Genomic DNA, 21,362 nt, shown 5'->3' on the forward strand with positions numbered 1-21,362 from the left:
CAGGGGTGACAGATGCAGGCCATCTCTTGCAAAGCATTGAGGTCTGTCAGTCATGTCATCCCAAGCAGACAGATACTGGATTCCTTTAGAATGACACCATGCAGAATAATGTTTTGGAGGAAGAGTGAGGTTTAAGGGAAAGCAGGAACTAATCAGTTTATGTAATACTGAATTGATGATAGATGTACAAAAACTATGATGTATAGTGTTTGTAACTGGGAATATGTTAATATGCTTTGTTTTCTTTTATATAAATGTATGTTTGCCTGTGTCTTGAGTGAAAATTTAATATAGGTATTAAAAATGAGTTGTTACAGAAGTTTTTTCCAGAACCTACACCGATTCCTTCCTGTCCTGTCTGCTTTAGACGAAGTATGTCTTACTGCCTGCAATTTCTTGATAGTCAGCCAACTGTCCCTAAAAAGGCAGATAGGATGTATAAAGTTCCTCAGTCTTTTAACATTTTATACATTATTCCCAAACCTCTGACCCAGCAGCTATAGCCTTAGTTGACTCCAATGCTGCTAAACACTTGGTTAATTCCAATCTAGCCCTTTCTAATAAGAATGGAAAAAGTATTGATATGTATGGGGAAAAGTGTATACTTCAGCATCTTGGATTTTCCGAATGCTAAATTGTTAGGCTAATATGTTAAAGTTTATTCTGACATATTGTGAATGTAGGAGTAATTTTTATGTATGGTTTCTTCTTATGAAAAAAAGTAAACTGCTATAAATAAGTTGCACAGGTCACTACTCCTTGTTTGCAGAGTGTGTATGACTCGGTTGATTCTTCTTCCAGGGTTGTGGTCATTGGTACTATTTTATTACGTTTGCTCATATACATTCTCAGAACCTCCCAGATGATTTAAAAATGAGATGTTAAATTCTCCCTTAGATAGAGGTTTTGTGTTTGGTCCTTCTGCTGCAGAGGTGATCAAATAATGTTATGAAAGGGGCAAGCTGATCTGGGGGAATCGCTAAGATTTTTCAGCTCTCCTTTTCCAACTTGTGCAAGGGATTTTCTTTTTCCTCCTCCAGTTTTGGCAAAAAACAGAATATGCAGTCTCAACAGAATTCAGGTAAACCGACATTTAACAAGTTGTGGCAAAGAAGTTACAAAAACAAATCTCTAACCTCTCAAAACTAAGGGCAGTCCAAAAAGTCTGAATGACCTTTCAAGAGACCTTGTGACCCCGCCCACCCTCTTCCATTTTCACTTCCAGAAAGTATGAATCTCCACGTTTCTCCTTGGTAAAAGATTGTTTCAGACAAATAAGTTCTGAAAATCATTCATCAGGGTTACAGGTGGCAGTGGGAGCAAATTCTTCATCCTGCAGGTCAAACTCTCTGTTTCCACTTGTTCATCATATGTTGTCCCGAGAAGTGATATAACCAGTTCCTCCTTTGCAGGTGGGGAAGGGGTTTTATTCAAGGATGTTCCTAGTGTGAAAGAAAGAAGTAAAATGCTTGGAGGCCAGTTCTGGATCTTTCTTTCCTAACCCTGGTTGCGATAGTGACTAAATTCAGAATGATGTCACTTCACAACCTCTTACCTTTTCTTCTTCCTCATTCAAGTTTCTTGAATTTACTAGACTTAAAAGATGCTTATCACATCCTTATTCATCCAGACTTCAGGCACTTCTTAAGGTTTTTTGTATCTGGATCACATTTTCATGTTTCTGCCTTACCCTTTGGACTGTCTACTGCACCAAGAATGTTCACAAAGTGATGAGCTCCCAGTTATAGCTCATTGTAGGCTACAGAGTATCCACTTTTTCCATATTTAGATGATTTGCTTATCTTTGCAGAGTCTTTTTCAAAATGTCAGGAGTCTTTCTCGGGTGAGAGGTCTCTTAGACAAGCTGGGATTCCAAGAGAACATTCAAAAGTCTTTCTTGACTCCTTCACACTGGATTAAGTTCCTGGAATGTCAACTATACACCTCAGTTCAAAGAGCTATTCATACACAGGAAAAAAAATGATCTTTATTTAGATCTCTTTCTAAGGTTTTCCACTCAGACTTTGATCATTGTAGGGGGATGACTCAGGAGTTTGGGTCTCATGGAATCTACGATTCTCATAATACCTCTGGCAAGACTCCAGGTAAGCAAAATCTATTTGGACTCAACATCAACACTCTTTATCTTTTCAGATACCAGTTCTAGGGTTTGTCAGAAGATAAAGTTTTTGATGGAGACAACAGATATCCTTAAATCCAGATCTTCCCTTCTCCTTCCCTGCCCCAAAAGGTCAGTCACCACAGATGCTTCGGACTTTGCTTGGAAAGCACTTTCAGAAGAGATAAAAGTGCAGGAAGTTTGGGACACCAAGGACAGACTCAAGCACATAAATATCAAGGAAGTGCTTGCCCTTGGCAAAACACTCAACTCTCTTAACCATCTTTGTTCCCCTGGACCTCTTCAAGTGGTTACAGACAATACCACAGTCATGTTGTACATCAGAAAGCAAGGAGAGCATAGTCGTACTACCTTTACAGACTAGCCATGTTAGCTTGGGATATAGCTTCACAGCACAGTCTCACTCTACAGGCATCCTACAGTTCATCAGAGCAAACTTGTGTGGCAGATGAGCTGAGCAGGACCTGGGCAGACCCTCGTGAATGGAAACTAGATTGGGGATCTTCCAAGATTTTATCATCTGTGCAGTGTTCCTCAGGTAGATCTCTTTGTCCCCTCTCTGAACAATAAACTAGCAAAAATTCTGTTCCAGGACTCCACGCAAGAAGACTTGGAAAGCAGATGCCTTTTCTTGGAACAGGAATGTTCCTGTATGCCTTTCCACTCTTTCCACTAATATCCAGGGTAGTTTTGAAGAGTCAGAAGGAATCTCAGCCTGAGATCATTGTGGTAACTACCTTTTGTCCCAGGCAACCATGGTTTTCCCTTCTTAGGAAATGACAAGGGGCAATTATCACAAGCTTCCTCAAAGAATGGATCTACTCACACAAGAACAGAGGTGTTTGATACACCTCAACATCAGTCATCTTCAGTTGTTTGCATGGATGACAAGGTCTAAATTCCTTTTAGGCACCTCGTTTATGAGGACATGCAGCAGGTACTAATGGAGACAAGAAAACCTTCTACTAGAAAATCATATATTATTAAATGGAAAATGTTTTCTAGTTGGTGCCAACAATATAACCAGCACCCATTCAGGGCTAGTTGTTCTCTGTTTTTACAGTATTTGTGTGAGTTACTATTGTATAGCCTTTTTTGTTCCTCTATCAAGGTTCTATAATCAGCCATTTCATCATGCCTTCCTATGAATCCTCCTCTTTCAAGGCAATTTCATGTCAAAATGTTCTTGAAAGAGGCTTTGCATAAGAAGGCTCCAAGTAAACTGGTGGCCCCTCCTTGGAATCTTAATTTTTTTGGTAGAGAAGCTAACACTTAATCCATTTGAACCAGCTAATCTGGCTGACCTAAGATTCTTAACATGGAAAGCAGGTTTACGGATTGCTCTGACATCTGCAAGAAGGGTATCTGAGTTGCAAGGTCTTACGGTGAGTCAGCCCTACCTCATTTTGCCTAGGGACAGGGTTTCTTTCAGAACTAATCCTTCTTTTATGCTTAAAGTGGTATCCAAGTTTACTTTAAGCCAAACTATCCATCTCCCTGTTTTCTTTCCTTAACTTAAAATGAGGGAGAAGGAATATTCCATACCTTGGATGTCTGCAGACAACCCAGGTACTATCTTGACAGAACTTAATCTTTCAGATCTTCAGATCAGTTGTTCATTTCTTGTGAAGGTGAGAAGAAGAGACATCCTGTGTCAAAACAGATTATTTCCAAATGGCAGTTACTGATAACCATTACAAATGTCTGGACCCACTAGAGTGAGTCCCAAAATGCAGAGACAGAATGGCCGAAAGATTAAACTTGCATATACCTAAGTCCCAGATGTAATTTCTCTGAATATTCCCTTTTCTCCAAGATATCATGATCTCAGAGTTGGTGTGTATATATATATATAAGTTCAGGGAAGGGGGTGCAGTGGGGGGTGGCTTGCCCCCCTCTACAAAAAGAAAAAAAGTTTTAAGGGGAAAAAACAATTTTTGACATTTGCTCTTTTCCTGTGTTTTTGGTCCTGTTTTTATTTTTATTTATTTATTTATTGCCACTTGGCATTCTGAGTGCCTAAATTCACTAGGAAGCCCTATCACCTTTTGTTATGCTCACCATGTCATATCTGTTCCAGCCAGTGTCAAGGCCCACTCTATCAGGGCCTTGGCCTTATCTACAACATTTTGGAAATGGTTGAATTCTATAAGTATTCTAGAAGTTGCAACTTGGTCCTCTGTACTTACTTTTATAAGGCAGTATGTAAGCTTGATTCCTTCTCTAGGTCTAGATCAAGTTTGCCAAGAACACCCTCCAGGAGCTCCTGCACCATTTTTTTCCTCCTCCCCAATACCCATATAAGCAATAGCTAATGTAGCATTGCTCAATATGAAGAGCATAGTACAGTTGTGTAATTTGAACTTACCATAACAGTAGATTATTGAATGGTCACTGCTGCATTAGTCACTCCTTCCCTTTGTCTCCCTTGTTTTTTGGTGTGTTTTTTATTCCAGGAAGTGGACATTTATTTTTTGTTATTGGTGTCCATCCTTTTTAATTTGGGTCGCCATATCAAACAGACAAGGTTCTGTGAGCCACATTACTGTTATTCCACAGGGTATCTGTCAATATTTTGAGGATGCAGTCTTTGGTGTACTAAGAATGAAATTTGGTGCCTAGGCCAAAAAAGTTGGATGTCCCATGCATGTTATTTCCATGAATCAATTATACATTTAAAGTAAATTTTCAAGATGTTATAGTGTTTGTATTTTTAAATGCAACATTTTTGCATTTTGTATTCAAAACTACCTAAAATGATAGTCGGCAGATTGTTACCAACCCATAAACTACCCATCCTGGGCCATTTTTTTAAAAATCTGAACTGCTGCTATGGCATACTTCGCTTCTGTTGAAGACACTTTATTTCCCTGTATACAGCGGAGACATAGAGGACAAAGATTCCCATGACTATCCAGTTATATTAAAACCCTCATTAAACAGAAACTCAAAGCCTGGTTGGCCTGGAAACAAAACCGTAAAGATGAAAACCTACTCTGATCCTACCTGTCAGTAAGAAAATAAACTAAACTAGAATCACAACCAATTTACCCTATATGAACATCACATTTAACCTTGACAATCTCATCTCACAGGTTCCAGAATACAAATACCTAGGTCTCATCCTTGAACCCTCATGAACCTTTACAGCCCATACAGAGAAAATCACCACTGAAGTCCTCTCACAGCCCAAACTCTTATATAATATATCATTTATTTACTCCTGCAGCCTGTGTGTCCCTGACAAAATAAATGTTCTTCTCCCTACACTGGAATACAATGTTCCACTCTGAACTTTTTACTCAACCTACTGTACCAAGAGATTGCAGATCAATGAAAATCTGCAGATTCACCCTACTAGCAGGCAGTCAGACACATCACTGTAATCTACAAAAGCTAAAATGGCTTCCAGTCACTGAAGGGGTAACCTTTGTACTGGGTACTTTAATACACAAAATAGTCAAAGAAGGTTATTGCATATCTCTGAAAAGGAAACTTCCCAGTAGAGACCAGATTTACTCCCTAACAGATACCCAAGATGAAAGTGTTACGCTAAACAGGCCCTCTTAAAACATACACAGGTGAACATGATTTCTCTCATTTGGGCCCAGCATTATGGAACGAAAGTCCCATCTGAAATAAAAAGCTTTGAAACACTAAGTGAGTCCAAAAAAACTGTATCCAAACATCTGAACAGTGAAGTGATGTGTACTTGCTTTAAGGAAAATGGTTAGCCATACTGTTGCCACCCATCACCTAGCCAGCAGTTAATCACTTCAGGTTGTGTATTACTGTGTATACAACTATGTATACTCAACATAAGTTAAATATACTATTAAATGTCTGTTAATGCTTGTTATTATGTGAACAAGTCTCTTAAATGTACCAAAGTGCCTACTCAGTGTTTTTCACTGCCTATATGCTATGTACTGTTGAAATTACACTAGGTGTTTTCACCTGAGGTGTGCATGTACCTGACTTTTGTATAACAATCAACTATTTTGCCCATGAATGCACTTATCTCTCTTTCTTCTCTTATCTGTACACTTAGGTCATGACTGAAAAGAGCTCTTGGACCTGTCCACCTACTCAGTTAAGACGTAGTAAATAAACAAGTAAAAGTCTTACATTTTAATGTCAGTTAAGACAGTTTAGTTTCAAATTAACACAACAGGGTTTTACTGCATCATACATTAGTATGTTTTTAAAAAAAATGGTTGGGCTGTCATGTTTATACGGTTTTCTAAGCAGTTTAGAAATAAGGATGCTTCTCAAAACTTATTGGACCACAGTTAAAATTTTGCAGTTTTTGCCCTAACTGTTGAGTCTGGGTTATTTTTTTAAAATGCTGTGCTCTTCCAGACTACTTTAGCTTGCTCAAGTCTTGTAAACACTAATTATCAGAGAAAAACTAAGGTTGTGCCTCTCTCATTAAATAAGGAAACTGGTTGTACATTGTTTGTAATTCTCCTCACAGATTTTGAACACTCCCTGGTAAAACATAAGGCAATAAGAAGAAAGAAAAGAAGAGGCTGGCTGAGGCGAAGATATGATGGACGTGCTGCAAACACAGTAGATACACAGGAATCCCAGGAAAATGTGAGTTGCTTTCAAATTAGATGAGTTTATCCATAACCTCTATCCTACAGAGGTCTGTTTTTATAAATATAAAGTCAGATTTGAATTATATAATTTGATTTACAATTATCTTACTGTCTGCTTGGTTCATCTATCAAAAACAATAATTTGACAATATTTTTTTGAAACAAGAGAGACAGTGGGGCTGAGCAGTGCTTTCCATGTTATTAGAAATTGTTATACCTGTTCTGCAGACGTGTTGTTTATTAAACATGTACATTGTGCATTTATTTATTTTATTTGACATTTGTTAACCGGGTTGGTCCAACTGAGCGAAAAGGCCCATTTTCAGTGGAGACCCGAGGAGAAAAGCCCCAACATAAGTCATTGCATACATTTGTTACAGTAATTAGAAAAACGTATAATAAAAAATGACAATTGTGATGTTATAAGGATAATAAGAACAGTGATAGCAGTACATAAAGTGTTACAGTATTTTGAAGTCACGACAAGCAAAAAATAAAAATTAGTAATAAGCTAAAAATGTGCATATCTACAGTGAGATAAATTGAGATGAAAGACTATAACAAGAAGAGCTGCTATGTAAATTTTGGAAATAGATGGGGAGAGAAATAATACATATTAAATAAGAGCAACAGAAAGAGTTTTTGAAGAAAAGATAGAGAGGAGCGCAAGTGAGGGGAGGTTAAGCAGGAGAAATACAAGGTTTATGTGGGGTCATGACAAGGGCAGATCCAAGAGTTGGCTAGATGTTTCTTAAGTTCGTTTTTGAAAGTGTTGTGGTGCGTAATCTTTCATATGATGGGAGAGAGTTTGTTCCAATGTTGGGATACTGAGTACTTGTATAATAGTTTTCAAGAAGCTCTGTTGAATTTGTATATTTGAAGAAGGTGTTGGTCGGTACTACAGAGTGGGCGTGTGGGGGTAAAGGAAAATATAGGATTGGCTAGAGACGGGCAGTTAGTAGGGTTGTTGAGTAAGTAGCGAGTTATGTTAAGTTGGGAAAGTAGAAGTTGTTGGGGGAATTCAATCCACAGTAGGTGTTTTAGAGCCAGTAGTGTTTAGGAGAATAGTGGCTTATTATCGTTTTGTTGATGATATTCTATTAGTTTGGGAAGGCTCTAAAGAAGAGTTTAACGAGTTCAAAGATTATTTAGAAACCACCACCAGCTTCCTTAAATTTACAGCACAAACATCATATGAGTCAGTGAATTTTTTGGATGTATGTTTGAGTATAAAAGGAGGTAAGTTAACCTCCACTTTGTTTAGGAAAACCTGCTGGAGAAATACTATATTACGTTACGATAGTATGCATCCACGCTATGTATTCAAAGGTATAGTTAAAAGTCAGTTTATCAGGCTATCTAAAATCTGTAAAGACAAGACAGATTTGATTTCTGAAGCTAACAAACTAGAATGTATTTTCTTAGATAGAGGGTATGATGAGAATTTAGTAAGAATAATCAGAGCACAAGTACTAAAAGATGTAGAGGTCTCAGTTTCAACAACTCACTGTAACTTTAAGTATGAGGCAGGCCCTAAAAATATTTCTTATTCCTCAGGAAAGCTAAGTTTTATTACAACTTACACCAACGATAGTTTTAACATTAGGGAAATAATCAACAATAATTGGAAAACTCTAATGACAGATGATTTTACTCAACAATTGGTAGGCAAAGTACCTCACTTTACCTATAGGAATAACAAGAGTCTAAAAAGACTCCTTTGTGACAAACCAAGCGATACAAAATTAATGTTAAGAGATAAATTAGGTACTTATCCTTGTAATCAGTGTAATTACTGTAAGTTCATCACCAAAGAACAAGTATACATACACCCAGAAATGAACTATACCTTTAAGCCAAGATTTTCAGCTACATGTAATAGTTCAGGATTGATTTATCTAGCTACCTGTGAACAATTCCCTGCATTTTATGTAGGTTTAACGAAACGAAAGCTTAAAAATAGAGTCTACAATCACCTATACGATATAAAGAAACAAAATGAATTGAATTCCCTAGCTAAGCACGTACAATGCTTTCCAAATCACTCCTTTGTATTTAGGGTACTTCAAATTATAGAACCTAACAGTAGAGGTGGAGACTATAAGAATTTGCTAGAGCTGAAGGAGTTGAAATGGATTCTAAGATTAAAGGGGCATCATTTCCCAGGTTTAAATCTATACATCTCAATTAAGCCTTATCTTAATGTTCGGAGATGACTTTACAGAATACATTTTTCTTCTGTAATAGGTAAATTAGAATGTTATATAGGTTTTAATATTTCAGTATTTTATTAACTTGTTAGCATGCATATATATGAATTTCACACACTTGGTTTCCCCACTTTTTTCCCCCTTTTTCCACATTCCATTTTCTTCCCCCCTCCCTTCCCCTTCCCTTCCCTCTGTCCCCCCTTTTTCTTTTTTTCCTTTTTCTTTTCTAGTACTTTACCTTTCCTTTCTCTTATTCTTATTTTTAATACACCAGGTAAAATTGATGTCAGATTTTCTCTGAAATGATTCTTATTTATTTATTTGTATATTCATATACATAGGTATTATAATAAAGTATATATCTTTAGTTGTATATTTATATTTATCTGTTATATACAAACAGTTTATTAATTTTCTTCATGTACCTTTAATCAAAACATTCAAGAATTTCTTTATATATTTTTTGACATCGAATAACATACACTTTAATCGTTAGATATTAAATGTAAGTTAAAGGATTTCATATATTCATTTTGAGAAAGTTTGAATATCCTTTTAAATCAAGGTTTTAATTGTCTTTCCAATTTACTCATTATGTCTAATTGTTATTAAATGATTAAGTGCTTTATGTTAATGTATAAAAACTCACTGCTTTACTGAAATGTTCATGGTCTGAGGAAGCGTATAGGAGGATACGCGAAAGCGCTTAACTAAATAAACATTCAGTCTTTATTTTTATTAAGTCGTGGTGAGTCCGAAGTTTGTTTGTTATATAGAGCCAGTAGTGTGTGTTGTGAGGAAGGTTTGCAACAAATCTGGCGATTTTATTGTAGGTTTGTTCAAGCTTAGTAGTTGAGGAGGACTGAAGATTGGTAAGGGTTGGAGCAGCTTAAAGTAGACTTGGACGTAAATAGGCCTGGGCCAGAGACACCGTAGATTCCTTTGTGAGGTATTTGCTATTTCTGTAGAGGAGACCAAGTTTTTGATTGTTTTTTTTATTGACTGTGGGACATGGAGGTCAAATTTTAATTCATTGTTGATTATCATACTGAGAAACTTAGTGTTATGATGGTATTATTTAAGGAGGATATGGAGAATGTTGGTTTGAGGTGGGAGAGAGATTTTGGAAGAAAGAGTAGGAGTTTTTTTTTTTTTTTTGGATTAAGAATCAGCTGATTTTTAGTAAGCCATGTTTCAACAGATATAAAAGAGTCATGGGCAAGAGTGAGAAGTTGAGATGTTGTCAGAGTAGGAGATATGAGTTGAATCATCTGCATACTGAATAAGAGAGGAGTGACTGCACAAGGTATAGCGGTCATTGGTGAAAATATTGATGAGTAGGAGTCCCAGGATGGAGCCCTGTGGAATGCTGGTATAGATAGGGAGGAAGGGAGAGCAAGAGGAATGTCATGTAACTGATTGTCTTCTACTTGAGAGATAGCTAGAGAACCATTCAAAGGTGGAGGTTGAGAGATTAAGGTTGGCTAGCTTGGTTAGTAATTTAGGGTGGGATACTGTATCGACGACTTTTAAAAGGTCTAAGAAGAGACATTAAACAAGTTTATTATTGTCTAGGGCATCACCTATATTGATAATGAAAGATAGAAGAGCGGTTGTGGTACTATGACGTGGGTGGAAACCGTGTTGGGTTGGTGTCAGATGGTTTTCTTGGGTAAGGAATTTGAAAAACTGGGAATGAATGCATTTTTCAAGGATTTGTGAGAGGGGGAGAGGATAGCTTTGGGTCTATAATTGGATGGATCAGTGGAGTTGCCTCCTTTATGGAGTGATATGACATAGAAGGTTTTCCATGTGTCTGGTACAGTGGCTTCACGCATAGATCAGTTGCTGAGAATTTGGATCGGATAAGCAGTAGAGTTGGCTGCGAAAGGTTGAGAAAGAGAGGAGGTAGATTATCAGCCGAGGGGGAACAAGGCTTTAGCTTTTGGAGGAGGGCTTTAATATATGAGGTGGCTATGGGTCTGAGAGAGAAGAGGGTCAGATCAGAGGATATAGGAGGAGAGCTAGTATAAGTTGAGTTGTGGGTAGGGTTGGTAAGTTTTTGAATAGTATTGATGAAGCAATGGTTAAGAAGGGTGGCAGTCTGCTGGGCTGATGAATTAGGGTAGGGATTAGGAGTCTGACGGTTTCCAGGGTGTAGGATAGAGTTGATGGCTTTCAAGAAGGTTTTGGGATTAGTACGTTAGCTAGTCCGGGCCTTGAAGTAAAACTTTCTTTTATCATTGAGGATTTTTTTTTTTTTTTTTGGTCAGGTTTCTAAGTTCTTTGAAATGTTGATGGTCAGTGGGGGATTTTGATTTTAACCAAGTTTTCCATGCAGAGTCTGTTTGGTGCATTAGGCTGCGAGTTTATTTTGACAGCCAGGGGGCATAGTTAGATTGTATTTGGATTTTGCATAGGGGGCTAGTGAGTTTAGAATCTCCAGGAAAATGTTGAATCGTAATACTGCATCATTGAGAGGGAGATTATACAGGAAGAACCAATCTACAGATGAGAGTCTGTCATTAAAAGTTTTAAGGTCGAACCCAGAGAGTTTTCAGCAATCTCTGTAGAGATGAGGCCTACATATTTGAGGGTAGTGTCTTTCAGTACAAATAGGATGGTGGTCACTTAAGGTGTCGAAGTGTTCTGGGGTTGTGATAGAGGTGAGGGGTGTTAGATGTTCTTCATTCCACATTGCTGCAGTCCTAACTATTGGGTAGTCCGCTGTCCAGTCGGCCCGAATACCAAAGTATATGGCTGACGTCGGTCACGGCGCATTAGACTGACGTCAGTACGTCAGGGTACTAATGCGCATGACCGACGTCATATCCTCAGTCTTTTTTGCCGCATGGTCCGATGCAGAAGCAATTTTGCGAGTGCAGGTTGGCGTTCTGAAAGTTTCTGAAGTCAGAGTTTCAGACCGAATCAAAGTTGGCTAAGTACCCCGTTGGGGAATATTTTGTTTTTTTCTTGCCTCAGTATTTAACCGGATGTCAGAAAAAGTGAATAACTGTATTTCTTGTGGGAAACAGATACCTCATAGGGATTACCATACTTTGTGTATACCTTGTTTAGGGCCTGAGCACGACGTTGTTGGATGCCGCTCTTGTGCAAGATTTAACAAACGCACTATTAAGAGAAGGTTAGACTGTGCCAGGTTAGTGTTTGGGAAGCGTTGTAATTATAGAATGCCGTCGGATGTTCCGACGCCCGCTTCGGGCAAAAAGCGCAAGGATAAAGCAGCAAAGCCTAGAGTGGAAGAACCGACAGTCCCTGACGCGGTTCTTTAGAAGGCTCAGTGGAGCCGGAGGTTCTGCCAGGTGTTTCTTTGGAGTCTCAGGGAGAGACTTTATTGTTACAGGATGTATCCTCTCAGGAAGTAGGCCAGGCTGAGGGGCTTCTCAGGTGGCTGTTCTTCCCTCTCTTCCTAAGGTGGTTAGAGCCTCCCCCTCTGTTTCCAAGGCTTCTTTGAGAGGCAGGCTAGTGTAGCTTCAGTGGGGGTTTCTCCTAGTGCTTCAGGGTCTTTGCCTAAGAAACATATGCTTAAAATGGCAGAGGATTTGATTACTATCATTAGAGGTTCTATGCCCCCTCCTGATAAGAGGCCTAGGGTGGAACCTGAGTTTGAGAGTTTTGAGCACTGTTCGGAGGCTTCTGAGTCTTCGGCTGAAGACTTGCAGGAGTATCCTCCTTATTCTGATTCTGATGTGGATGATTCTACTCCTTCAGCTTCTCCTCCTGAGGATTTTTCATTTTCAGAGACTCTGCATTCCATGAGGGAGCATTTTAAATGGGAAGGTCAAGATTTCTCTGATTCCAGGAAGAGGCTTAGGGAATTCTTGTTTTACCCCAGCATAGGCCTTTAGCTATACCTCCGGTTCTGAATGTGGTGGAAGATGTTTTGCAGAGGCTTCCCTGAATCCTGATTCTTTGCCTCCTGCACCAGTTAAACCGGATAGGTACTATAGGGTGCCTGAAGCTCATAAGTATCTTTTAAGAGTCCTAGGGCAGACCCGAAACTGTCTCTCAGGGGCCTAAAGGTGTGAAGGCTTCTGTGGTTAAAAATCCTGTTCCTCCTGATAAAGAGGCAAGGGCTTTGGATAGATGGGGAAAGAAAGTGTATACTTCTTCCACTTTAGCCATGAGGGCATTGAATTGTCAGTTTCACATGTTAAAATATCAGAATTACCTCCTTTCACAATTGAAATCTAAGGTGGATGCTCTGGCAGAAGGTATTGTGTGTAAAGAGTTGCAGGATTTAGTTCATGTGTCTGAACAGGTGGGTAAACATTCTTTGCAGTGTGGTTTTGATGCTGTGCAGGCCTCCTCGAGGGTGGCTGCCACTGGTTCTGTTCTTCGTAGGCACGCCTGGTTGAGAGATCAGAACTTAGCTGAGCATGTTAAGACAAGGATTTTGGATGCTCCTTTACAGTCTGATGTGTTGTTTGGTTCGCCTGTTGAAGCAGTTTTAAAGAAAATGGAGGACAAGGCTAAGTCTATGCAAACTGTTAAAGATTTTTGCAGGTGCAGCCTCCAAGTTTAGTAGAAATTGGCCTACTAAGAGGTGGACTTATCCTGCTTATGATTCCCAGTCTAGGGGTAGGTCTAGACGTGGTAGGGGCAGAGCTCAAGGTTCTTTTAGGCCTAGGACAGGGAGTTCACCTGCTCAGACTTCTGGTGAGGGCAGGGGTCAGTCCTTTCGTAAGCAGACCCAATGACCTGCCTTTTCAGCTGCCAGTACATTCTCGCCTGGCAGCACCTCTGGGAGGAAGGCTGTCTCTTTTCAAAGAAAATTGGGATTTAATTACCCAAGACAGATGGGTTCTGGATATCATTCACCACGGTTACAGGTTTTATTTCCATACCTTGCCTCCTTTCAAAGGCATGCCAGACATTCCTCCTCTACAAAGAACAGAGGCTCACAAGCAAATTTCTCTGCTGCTCCAAATAGGAGCCATTCAGTCAGTTCCTGTGCCAGAAAGGGGCCTAGGATTTTATTCTCGCCTGTTCCTAGTACCAAAGAAGGGGAACACGTGGAGACCAATTCTGGATTTATCTATCCTCAACACTTATCTGGACATTCCCAAGTTCAAAATGTTGACGTTACAACAGCTTTTACCTCTGCTGGGCAAAGATCACTGGATGGTAACTTTAGATCTCAAGGAAGCTTACCTTCATGTGCCTATAAGGCTAAGTTGCAGGAAGTATCTGCGTTTCGAGCTGGAAATTCTCATTATCAGTTCTCTGCATTGCCCTTTGGCTTATCCACTGCCCAGAGTATTCACAAAGGTTCTGGCTCCAGTGATAGCTTACTTCAGGCTAAAAGGAATTCAAATCTATCCTTACTTGGACGACTGCCTGATTCTGGCTCAAGAAAAGGAAGACCTTCTACAGCATTTGGAATATGTTATAGCAGTGCTAAGATGCCTAGGGTATTCTGTGAACGAAATAAAGTCCAGTCTAGTACCCTCTCAAGACATGTGCTTTCTGGGTGTGAGACTGAATACAGCAGCCCAGATGGCCTTTTTAACCCCGGACAAACAAAAGAATCTATCCAGTTACTTCCATCAACTATCTCTTCAGTCCGGGCTGACTGCAAGGACAGTCCTTCAAGCCTTAGGGTTCATGGCATCTTGTATTCTGGTGCTTCCCAATGCCAAACTGCATATGAGGAAGCTACAATGGTATCTAAAAATCTATGGACACAGCACTGCCAGGATTTGGACACTGTCATTCAAATAATACCTTGCATTCAAAAGGAATTTTTGTGGTGGGCTCAGGAATGTCACCTAAACAAGGGACTCTCTGTGACCCGGCCAGAGGCGAGTCAGATTCTAACGACAGATGCCTCAGACATTGCTTGGGGAGCTCATCTAGATGGAAAATGGATACAAGACAAGTGGCCTGCCAGACTACAGCATCTACATATCAACATGAAAGAGATGTTAGCAGTCCAGTTTGCATTAATGGCTTTCAAGGAGTTACTTCTTCCAGGGCAGGTGTTGATTCTAACAGACAACACAACTGTCATGTGGTACATCAACAAACAAGGGGAACACATTCTTACCCGTTGTGCAGGCAAGCAATGATTTTATGGGAGACTGCGCTCAGCTTGCAACTAACTCTTCAGGCAAGGTTTCTGCCGAGCACAGAACTCCTTAGCAGATGTGTTGAGCAGGCAAATCATGGATCCCCACGAGTGGAAACTGGATCTTCATGTATTTCAAAATTGACAGTGTCATGGGGAACTCCAGACATAGATCTGTTCGCTTCTCCACTAAACCACCAGCTGCCAAAGTTTTGCAGAAGGGATTTCATCACACAGCTTGGAAAGTGGATGCTCTTTCTTTCAGTTGGAAAAATCTTCATGTGTATGCTTTTCCACCTCTTCCTCTTCTCCCAAAGGTGCTTCTAAAGGTCAGACAAGACAAGCCAAGGATGATTTTAATAGCTCCAGATTGGCCTCGGCAGCACTGGTACCCATTACTGAGGAGTCTGGTAAGGAAGCCTCCATGGCCTTTACCCTTGATTCCACATCTGTTGTCTCAGAAGGACGGTCGCCTGCTCAATGTCAAGCTTCACTCACTTCATCTAACAGCCTGGCATATTCTGTTTTGAAAGACAGCAGGTCTCAACTTCCTCAACAAGTTTTAAATGTGATTATGGAAGCCAGAAGACCTAGTACAAGGAAAGTGTACGCAGAAAAATGGAAGAGATTTTTATTTTGGACTGCAGCAAAGAATTTGGAGATTTCGGAGCCTAATTTGAGTGTGGCTCTTCAATATCTTACTGAGTTATTGGACAAAGGTTTGTCTTTCTCTTCCATTAAGATTCATGCTGCAGCAATTTCAGCTCACTATGATTGTGACCCACCATTGTTTTCACATCCTTTGTTCAAGCAATTTCTTAGAGGGCAAAGAATATAAGACCCCAATAGAGCTCCTACCCCTGCTTGGGATCTCAATTTTGTGTTGGAGAAACTTTCTCTTCAACCTTTTGAGCCGTCGGCTCCTGCTGAACTGAAATACTTGTCATGGAAGACTGCTTTTTGTTGGCCATTACTTCTGCAAGAAGGGTTTCTGAGTTACCCGCCCTTATGGCGGTGGAGCCTTTTTTGCCTTTTCATAAGGATAGGGTATCATTACGTACTAATCCTTCCTTTATGCCTAAGGTGGTTTCTAGTGTGGCTTTAAACCAAACTATTCATTTGCCTACTTTCTATGCAGATCCCCAAAATAAAGGGGGAAAGATTTTGCACACTTTAGCTGTACACAGGCAATTGCGTTATTATTTAAGCAGGACTAAGGATTTTAGGCAGTCTCAGCAGTTGTTTGTTTCTTTTGCTTTGAGTTCAGGGCAAGCCTGTGTCAAAACAAACTATTTCTAGGTGGATTGGGTTCTGCATTGCATTTTGTTATTCCCATCATGGCAAGGAGAGTCCAGCTGGGATTAGGCCTCATTCCACTAGGGCTACTGCCACTTCAACAGCATTTCTAAGGGGGGTGGCAACTAAGGATATTTTGGAGGCAGCTACTTGGAGTTCAGTGCATACTTTCTCTAAGCATTACCACCTTCCTCTCTACTCTAAGTCTAGGGCTGGTTTTGCCACAGCTATTTTGCAAGGCATGTTATCAGCTCCTGCTTCCTTATGATTTGCCAGCCTCCCTTACCTCTGCTTTGGGATTCTACCCAATAGTTAGGACTGCAGCAATGTGGAATGAAGAACATAGTACAGTTTTGTACCTACCATAAATGTAGATGTTCGAGGATCCACATTGCTGCAGTCCAATTTACCCTCCCTCCTTCCCCTCTGTGTTTAGGGGTGGTTGTGTAGGTGAGATTATATTCTGGTACCTTTGTATATGTTGTATATATTTTTGGTGCAGGTATGTTTGGTGTGTTTTGGTTTTGGCCTTGTTTTTTTAGGGTCTTCTGACATCTGGGGCAAGAAAAGACTGAGGATATGACGTCGGTCATGCGCATTAGTACCCTGACGTACTGACGTCAGTCTAATGCGCCGTGACCGACGTCAGCCATATACTTTGGTATTCGGGCCCACTGGACAGCAGACTACCCAATAGTTAGGACTGCAGCAATGTGGATCCTCGAACATCTACATTTATGGTAGGTACAAAACTGTACTTTAATATCCAGTCAATGATTGTGCTGGTATTAGATAATTTATTTAAGTGGGTTGGTGCAGTAATGAGTTGGGTGAAACCAAAGAAACTGATGCTTTGATCAGAAGAGTTATCACTTAGTACTTTCCAGTCTGTGTTTACATCCCCTAGTATTATTGTTTCATAGGACATATTAAGGGATAACCATAACGGTATGTTTTCAAGAGTAGGGATGTTTTTTTCCAGGAAGGATATAGATTGAAGCAATTGCAAGTTTTGTGTGGGTGTTTATGTGACAGTTAACTAAGAGTAGTTCTGCAGGGGAGAAATCAGGTAGATGTGTGGATATGGGAGTGATGTTAAGTTCTTCGGAGTAGATTAAGGCACCCCAACTTCCCTTTCTAGAGAGGCTATCTTGACGGTAGATATTGTATCCATGTGGTAGGATTACATTATTTGGTATGTGGGATTTTGGCCAGGTTTCTGATAAGCTTAAGATATGTGGAGTATAGTGGGAAATGAAAGCATGTAGGTCAGTAGTTTTGTGTACAAGACTTTGGATGTTGATAGATGCTAGGGAGAAGGTTTTAGTAGATAAGGAAGAGGGGGTTGAGGAGGAAGGTGTTAGGTTAGAGGTGGAGAGTGATGTGGAGGGACCTGGGTTAAGGTGTATGTCACCGGATAAGAGTAGAAAATTATCCAGTAGGTTGAGATTTGGATAGGAATAGTTGTAAAAGATATATTTTGCTTTGGTTTTGGGCAAGAGAGGGGGGCTGGGTGTAAAGACTTTGGGTTTGAGGAGTTGATAATAAGAGAAAGTGAATAAAGAGGGAGAGATGGAGTGTGAGAGGAGAAGGGTATAGTGTGGTTCTTGGGAGAGAGTAAGTGACTGTTTATGGTATATAAGGAGAGTGTGGTAGGAGATTGAGTAGGATAGGAGAAATAGATTTAGGGTAATCGGAATGATCAGATGCAAGATCCGGAAAGTCAGGACAGGGTGGGCTTCCATGATGTGGAGAGGAGAAGGAGGGAAGGGGAGGAGGCAGAGAGGTAGGGCTTATGTGAAGTAAGGATGGAGGTGTGAGTGGTTGGAGTGAGGCAAAGGGGAAGCATCAGAGTCGTAGCTCCATTTCCACTATGTAGTCATACAGAATATACTATAGCCTTGTATCCAGTCAAAGGCAAACTCTAGCTTCATAAACAGGTAGTATACCAAAGTGTGTGATGTATATGACATAGAAGGTATAGCCTTGTTACAGGTTGTTGGCACGGAGGATCATAGGTAACTACTAGGCTGTCTGCCCTTGTAGTCCATTTTAAGCCTAGCCAATTTTCCTCAAAGATGAGAAATTGTATGCTGTACCCTGTTTCTTTGAGGTAAACACCTTAACCATTTCACTAAACCCAACATTGGTGGATGAGTGGCTTTAGTGTGAAAATGTAGTATTGTGGTGAGTTTTATGGAAATATGCTATATTGTGCAAGCCAGTGGATTGCTTTTTGGAGATTATTCCCCTTTCCTGTTCTATGATGTGACCTTTGAATTTGTATATATACTTAGGAGGGGTTGCAGGGGGGCTTGTCTCCCCTTCCTCAAAAAGATCTGTTGTTTGTTTTGTAGTGTTTTTGACACACTGGTTTTGATATTTTATTTTTTTTTATAAACCATTAAGTTAAATGAGGATGCTTTGATCACTGGTAAGTAAATCAGGAGGTACTGTGTGTTACCTTCTTTTAAGAAATGTTTGACTTTTAGTGTTACATACAGGTTTGTTCCCTGGAATTTACAGATATCTTACTCCTAATAGTTTTTTAACACAGTTGGAAGGCACAAGTGATGAAGGGCTAGCTAGAACTTCCAACCCTTCCCTTCACCCAAGTGCCATAAATGAAAGTCTAAAGGCACCTTATGAGGTGGTAGCTCAGATTTGGATACATTTTTATTTCTGAGAATTTGCTATTGAACATGGTGGTGCTCTAAGTGGAGTTTACTATATTGCTTGCATATCCATACTGTTTTATGGGAATTTACAGAGTAGCATCTGTTTTTGAAGCCATAATTTATTGCTGATTTTGAAACAGTAAGTAACAAATTACCTAAATACACTAATCTGTAACCCACTTGACCTGATATCACCACTGCTGGTAGAACTGGAGCAACTGCTTGTTATATCATATGTAGAAGCAGTACAGGGTTTACTGAATGGTTCTCTATGTCACTAACTGTCATTAGTTTTAACCCCCTGACTGGCTGGGTGGTATTTACTAGCTGGATTCTAACTTTACTGAAATCTTTATTGGCATGGGGTCTGAATTGTAAATCTCTAACCAATGACACCATCTGTAAGAGCAGATATATTCGGGGGAAAGCTGTTGTGGCAGCATAGCATATTGGTTTCTGTTCACTGGCATCATTCATTTTTCTAGTCTAATTTTTCCACCAGTCTGTATTCTTACTCCTATACCAGGTTGCAAGGCAAAGACAGAAAGATAAAGAAGATAGTCAGACACCCTTCATAAGGGATTCCAGCAACAACCTGCTTACCAGCCCACAGGACATCAAAGGCAGATGGAAGGAGTATTTCCAGCAGCTTCTGAATGAAGAAAACCCCACAGAAGCGGTACTGCCCCAGAAACAGCCTACAATGAGAGTAGAAGAGGAGCCCAGCTTAGAAGAAGTAAGAGCAGCACTAAGGAAAATGAAGTCAGGGAAAGCAGCAGGCTCAGATGAGGTCACAGCAGATATGATAAAGATGCTGGGTGAGCTAGGGGAGAAATGGCTCCTGAGGGTACTAATTGCAGTGTGGAAAGAAAGGCGTATTCCAGATGACTGGAGAATAAGCATACTCGTCCCAGTGTACAAGAACAAAGGGGACATCCACAACTGTGGACAGTACAGAGGCATCAAACTCCTACCACATTGCATGAAAGTTCTGGAGAGGGTGATTGATAAAAGGATACGCAGAATAGTAGAATGTAAGATGGGAGATGAACAGTTCGGATTCAGATCAGGATGCAGCACAATTGACTCGATGTTTGCATTGAGACAGATACTTGAGAAGAAACTAGAGAAGAGGAGAGAATCAAACTGGGCTTTCCTAGACTTGGAGAAAGCATATGACAAGGTCCCAAGAATGCTGATCTGGGCAGTACTGCGGTGGTTTGAAGTCCCAGAAACATTGGTAAAATTAGTACAGGCTATGTACAAGGACCCAGTGACTCAAGTACGAACAGTGTTTGGCCTCACTGAGGGGTTCCCAGTGGGAGTGGGTGTACACCAGGGTTCAGCTCTGAGCCCACTGCTGTTCATACTGGTAATGGACTACATCAGCAAACAGGTTGGAGGGGTCAGAGCAACAAAGCTGCTGTAGGCAGACTCTGATCTAGAACTTCAGCAAAGGATAAGAGAATGGAATGCAAATCTGAAGGCACATGGGATGAAACTAAGCACAGATAAGACAGTGGTAATGGCAGCAGATTGGGGAAATCAGAAGAAGCTGAGAATAGAGATAGATGGGAAGATAGTGGAACAGGTAAACAGCTTCAAGTATCTGGGAGGGGTGGTTGAGGAGAAGGGTAATCTGAATGAAGAGGTCAAAGCTAGAATCAGAGGGGCTGCAGCCAACTGGCATAGAATATCAGGTGTAGTATATGACAGAAGAATGCCAAAGAAGCTGAAAAGTAAGGTGTACAAGACAGTGGTGCGACCAGTACTACTGTATGGTACAGAAACCTGGGCAGTAAAGGCAGAACAGTTGAAGAAGCTAGAGGTGATGGAAATGAAGTGCCTGAGAAAGGTAGTAGGATGCACACTGTGGGACAGGCGAAGAAATGAGGACATAAGAGCAGAAGCCAAAGTAGCTCCAATTGCAGAAAAGATCAAAGAAAACAGATTATGATGGTATGGGCACATGTGTAGAAAAGCAGAAGACAATCTGGTGAGGGAGATTTGGGACAGACAGGAAAGAAGGTAAGAGGAAGCGAGGGCATCCAGCAAAGAGGTGGATGGATTGTGTGAAAGAAGATCTGCGACAGTCAGGCATGAGTGTTGAAGAAGGCAGGAGAGTGGCACTGAATCGAGAGAGTTGGCGACAGTTAATACGATACCCCGAACCCATGTAAATGGGAAAAAGGGGATGATGATGATGATGATGTATTCTTACTCCTCAGAGGTAGATGACCTTCTCATTGCAGCACCTTGTGCGCTAGCATGATCATGATATCAAGAGGCAATTTTCCAACTCCATCTTCAGTTCTCACCAGTGCCATTTTATTTGATTTCGTT

The 21,362-nt window shown here is 40.4% G+C and overlaps 1 protein-coding gene across 1 annotated transcript in view; it reads left to right on the forward strand.

The window, feature by feature from the left end:
• The window catches only part of LOC122792877 (zinc finger and BTB domain-containing protein 40-like), a 1,459,166-nt gene that overhangs the window by 1,393,213 nt on the left and 44,591 nt on the right, over window positions 1-21,362 (forward strand). The window contains exon 17 of the mRNA XM_044060435.1: window positions 6,618-6,739. Within this exon, the coding sequence (XP_043916370.1) occupies window positions 6,618-6,739 (122 nt within the window). The remainder of the gene's footprint in view (window positions 1-6,617; window positions 6,740-21,362) is intronic.

The sequence above is a fragment of the Protopterus annectens genome, chromosome 2.part0, assembly GCF_019279795.1.
Source record: "Protopterus annectens isolate FY-2018-M chromosome 2.part0, PAN1.0, whole genome shotgun sequence".
Taxonomy (NCBI): Eukaryota; Metazoa; Chordata; order Ceratodontiformes; family Protopteridae; genus Protopterus; species Protopterus annectens.